Source organism: Crotalus tigris, unplaced genomic scaffold (genome assembly GCF_016545835.1).
Source record: "Crotalus tigris isolate CLP2741 ecotype Arizona unplaced genomic scaffold, ASM1654583v1 scf7180000024425.453735, whole genome shotgun sequence".
Classification (NCBI taxonomy): Eukaryota; Metazoa; Chordata; class Lepidosauria; order Squamata; family Viperidae; genus Crotalus; species Crotalus tigris.
In genome coordinates this window covers 1-5,191 of record NW_024100592.1, presented here as the reverse complement: position 1 = coordinate 5,191, position 5,191 = coordinate 1, and the positions used below count along the sequence as shown (strand labels likewise).

At 53.5% G+C, this 5,191-nt stretch overlaps 1 protein-coding gene across 1 annotated transcript; it reads right to left on the bottom strand.

Annotated features, from left to right (window-relative positions):
* Window positions 1-509: 509 nt before the first annotated feature.
* Window positions 510-3,161, bottom strand: LOC120302148 (protein FAM181B-like). The gene has a single exon (XM_039330142.1). The coding sequence runs from the start codon at window positions 2,940-2,942 to the stop codon at window positions 1,794-1,796; it is 1,149 nt and encodes a 382-aa protein (XP_039186076.1). The 5' UTR covers window positions 2,943-3,161; the 3' UTR covers window positions 510-1,793.
* Between the last annotated feature and the right edge of the window lie 2,030 nt (window positions 3,162-5,191).

The window sequence follows — 5,191 nt, the reverse complement described above, 5'->3', positions numbered from 1 at the left end:
AATATAGATACAAGTAATCCTGGATGTACCACCCAAATTGAGCTCAAAATTTCCATTGCTAAGCAAGACAGTTTTGCTCCATTTTACAACTTTTCTTGCTACAGTTGTTAAGGGAATCTCTGCAGTTAAGTTAGTAACATCGTTGTTAAGTGAATCTGGTTTCTGTGGTCAGAAGGTCGCAAAAGGTGATCACATGACCCTGGGACATTACAACTATCATAAATGCATGCCATTCTCTTGCTTCCTCCAGAACTGCAACTTTAAAAAAAAGAGAGAGGAATGAAGTCTGCAGATTGGCACTGTAGATATTCCCATCTGTCTATACCAGGGATAGGCAACCTTGGCTCTTTTATGACTCGTGGACTTCAACTCCCAGAATTCCTGAGCCAGCAGGGGGGAAACTTTGGCCCCTTCATGACTTGTGGACTTTAATTCCCAGAATTCCTGAGCCAGCATGGCTCAGCTTGGAAACCTCTCCCTTTCCCCTCAGCATGGCTGGCTCAGGAATTCTCGGAGCTGAAGTCCACAAGTCATGAAGGAGCCAAAGTTTCCTCCATGCTGGCTCAGGAATTCTGGGAGTTGAAGTCCACGAGTCATAAAAGGGCCATCTCCAGCCTTCTGTGTAGAAACTTTCCATTCCAGGAACTCTCCCCTCACCCCCCCCATCCTTTGCACATTTGCACAAAAGTAAACCTTAGATCTTTTGGTTCTCCTACAAATGAGGCCCCTTCAGATTCACACTTCAGAGAATAGTTGGCCGTCTGCACACCGAACTTGATTCAGATGTGCAAACAGAGAAGACGGATCAAGAAATAGCAATATACTTATATACCACTTCATGGTGCTTTACAGCCCTCTCTAAGTGGTTTAGGGAGTTAGCATACTTGCCCCCCAACAATCTGGGTCCCCCATTTTACCGACATCGGAAGGATGGAAGGCTGAGTCCACCTTGAGCCCCGTCAGGATCGAACTCCTGGCAGTGGGCAGAGTTAGCCTGCAATACTGCCTTCTAACCACCAGGGACCTTTATGATTTTCTTCTGGAACCCAACCTAGGCAGGCAAATCCCAAGTCTCCTGTCCAACATGAATTCTTCCCCCCAAATCACAAGAACTTATTCAGCTTGGACAAAACTGGCCCATAAAGAGTATGAAGAAGTTACAATTATAGAGTGATCTCGATTTAAGACTTTACATAGGCTAACTATCCTGGGGCTCCCCCAAATTCCTGGGAACAAGGGGCCTCTTCCATTAAGAGGCTACTGGTTCTCTTAACAGTCAGTCTTCAACCGTCCCCATCCAACTTTCCTTTGATGTCAAAGCCTTTCAGGAGCGCTCCGAAGTTCAACCCAAGTCTGCATAATTGGAGGTGAGGCTTGGAGGAGGATGGGAGATGGGGTCCGGCACCCCCAGAGGTCATCAGGCAGGGCCAGACTGCCCAGGCTTTCTCGAAGTAGTCCTACAGAGTCACTCTTCAACTGTCCCCATCCAACTTTCCTTTGATCAAAGCCTTTCAGGACCGCTCCGGAAGTTCAACCCAAGTCTGCATAATTGGAGGTGAGGCTTGGAGGAGGATGGGAGATGGGGTCCGGCACACCCAGAGGTCATCAGGCAGGGCCGGACTGCCCAAGTCTTTCCGAAGTAGTCCTACAATGAGTCGGTGGCCACTTCCAGAGCTCCCTCGCCCTCCAAGGCCACACCTCACTCGCTTGGCCCCCGATAGCGGGGGTCCCGCCATTCCTCCTACCCCAGCCCACCCCACCCCCGCTTCCTCGTCCCTTCCGTCCACGAAGGGCTAAAGGCTGGGGTAAGGCACCCCCCGATTGTAGCCGTAATCGTAGGGCACGGCCGGGGGAGGGGGCAGCGGGCAATCCGCAAAGAAGGGCGCCGCGGGATCCGAAGCGGCGGCGGCGACGGCGGCGTAGAGGGCCGGCAGGGGGCGCAAGGGGGGCTCGGCATACAGCAGGGGCGCCAGCGACGGCAGCGGCTCGTACAACGGCGGCTCCAGCGGCAGCTCCGCCGCCGCTTGCAAAGCGGGGCCCGGAAAGACGGCCGGCGGCTCCGCGGACTCCTGCAGCAAGGCGCGGTAATCGGGAGCGGCGGCCAGCAGATCGAAAAGCTCCTCGGCCACCGACGGGACGGCTTCTTCCAAACCGGCCGGATTGGGCGCCCGGCTTGGCGGGGCCGGCTCGGTGAAGAAGGAGACGGGCAGGTTGCGGTTCCGCAGAGGCACCTTCTTGCAGGCGCCCCCCGCCGCCGCCGCCGCCGGGCTAGACCCGGCCTCCTTGCCGCCCACGTCGCTCCCCAGCCCGGCGGCGGGAGCAGCCGCCGCCGCCGCGCTTGCCGCGGCCGTCGGGGATCCCTTTCGCTCCAAACCCGGCGAGCGCAAGGCGTCGAAAAGCGCCGCTAAACTTTTGCTCTGCAGCGCGTGGCTCTCGCGTTTGGCCGCAGGCCTGCAGGACGATGCCGCGCCGCCGCTAGAGGGCGCCGTCAACGTCGACGCTGGCTTGGTGGCGTTGGCGGCCGAAGCGGGAACCGGACCGGGAGCTGCCGCGGCGAAAGAGGCGGAGACGGCGGCGGCGGCGGCCTCCGGGTTGGCGGACGCCCCGCCGATGAGGCCGGTGCAGCGCTTGATCTGCTTCTGCAGATACTTGCGATGGTTGACTTTCCGTTTGGACTTGCCCGGCTTGTCCAGGGCCAGCTTGATGTTGCTGGAGGCCGAGTCGATGAAGCTGAGCAGCTCGCGGGTCGCCTCGCGGAAGTCGCCCGGGTCGGTGCAAGAAGCGATGCCGCCGCCTCCGCTGTGGGCCCCGCCGACGCCTTCCAGCAGCAGCAGCGCTCCGCCGCCGCCGCCGCCGCCTCCCTCGAAATCGGCCGGCGGGAAGCCGAAGGGGACGAAGGGATGGTGGTGGGGAGGCGGGAGCGGAGCCGCTTGCACGGCCATCGCGGCGGGGGCGGCTCTATTGCGGGGCTCCGGGAGCTAAAAAGTTGCGGGGTCGAAGAGGCGGGTTCCCGGCTGGACGGAGCATCTTTCCCTCCCTCCGGAGCTTCCGGAGAGGAGCGAGCTGCGACCGGGGCCGGCTTGCCTGTTGCCGGGGCCACCGCTGCAAACTCGGCGAGCTGCGAGCGATGGCGCGGCTGCCCGTCGGCTGCTTTCCCCACCCCTCGGCTTTCCCTCGGCGGGCGGGGGAGGCGGGGGCGGAGGACGGGAAAGGGGCTCGGCGGGGGCGGAGAGGAGGGGGGCGGTTAACTCTTTAATGGCCTGGGGGGGCTGGGATTTGACGTCAATCCGAACTAAATGAGAATAGAGCTGGAAGGGACCTTGGAGGTCTTCTAGTCCAGCCCCCTGCTCAAGCAGGAGACCCTCTACCGCAGGGGTTCTCAACCTTGGCAACTTTAAGACTTGTGGACTTCAATTCCCAGAATTCCTCAGCCAGCAAGTCTTAAAGTTGCCAAGGTTGAGAACCCTGCTCTACCAGGGGTCTTCAAACTTGGCCCTTTTATGACTTGCGGACTTCAACTCCCAGAATTCCTCAGCCAGCGTACCTGGCTGAGGAATTCTGGGAGTTGAAGTCCGCAAGTCATAAAAGGGCTAAGTTTGAAGACCCCTGCCCTATACCCTTTCAGACTAAGTGACTGTCCAGTCTCTTCTTAAAAGCCGCCAGTACCAATCAGAATAGAGCTGGAAGGGACTTTGGAGGTCTTCTAGTCCAGCCCCCTGCTCAAACAGGAGAACCTACACCGTCTCAGACAAGTAACTGTCCAGTCTTTTCTTAAAAACCTCAGTGATGGAGCGCCCATGATTTCTGGAGGAAAGCTGTTCCACTGGTTGATTGTCCTCACTGTTAGGAAGTTTCTCCTTAATTCCAAGTTGTTTGTCTCCTGGATTAGGTTGCATCCATGGGAAACGAGGGAGGAAGGAAGGAAGGAAGGAAGGAAGGAAGGAAGGAAGGAAGGAAGGAAGGAAGGAAGGAAGGAAGGAAGGAAGGAAGGAATTGTTGAACAATTTCATAAGAAAAAAAATGTGTTCCACTGGTTAATTGTTCTAACTGTTAGGAAGTTTCTCCTTAATTCCAGGTTGCTTCTCTCCTTGATTAGTTTCCATCTGTTGTTTCTTGTCCTGCCCTCTGGTGCTTTGGAGAATAGCTTGACCCCCTCTTTTTTGTGGCAGCCCGTCAAATACACTAGCTGTCATGTCACCTACTAGTCCTTCTTTTCTCTAGACTAGCCAAACCCAGTTCCTGCAACGGTTCTACATATGTTTTAGTCTCCAGACCTTTAATTATCAGTGGTTCTTCTTTGCACTTTTTCCAAAGTCTCAACATCTTTTTTGTAATGTGGTGACCAAAACTGGATGCAGTCTTCCAGGTGTGGCCTTACTAAGGCTTTATAAAGCGGTACGTCTGTAGAAAGGGAGATGGGAACCTTCTTCCGGGTGAGTTTTTTGACTCGTGGTGGGAACCTTGGGGTAGTTTTCTTAGCTTTAAGAAAGGAAGTTGTGCCAGGGTCAATTTCTGGAAATTTCTACAGTTTTGACATTTTTAGGCCAGCTTCCAGCTCTTGAGATCTCCTGGTGGTCTCCCATCTGGGGGTCAACCAGGAAAAAGTGAAAAGGCACAAAAAGCAAAACAGAATAACAAAGTTGGAAGCATTTAGTACAAGGGTTTCTTAAAGGATCCTCCTTAGATTTTCGGACATCCCTGAATTTGGATGGGGGGAGGGGGAGGAAGGCAACATTTTTCTCCGTAAGCTATCATTGAAACTTAGTTTTTCATTCAAGAATATTGAAGGTCGAGTCCAACCCCCTGAACGATCTGTCAGTCTGTCTGTATGTCTTTACAAAATTATCTGTCTTTCTATCTCTACAAATATGGAAAGCTGTCTATCCAAATATAGAGATCTATCTATCTATATCTATCTGTCCATCTATCTATCTCTACAAATGTGGAAATCTATCTACCTACCTAACTACCTATCCATCTACCTATCTACTAATCCATCTATCTAATTCACCTATCTAATCCATCCAATATGGAGATAGATCTATCCATCCATCCATCCATCTCTACAAATATGGAAATCTATCTTTCATCTATCTAGCTTTAGCTCTACAAATGTGGAAATCAATCTATCTATCTATCTATCTATCTATCTATCTATCTATCCCCATATGGAAATCTATCATCTATCTAT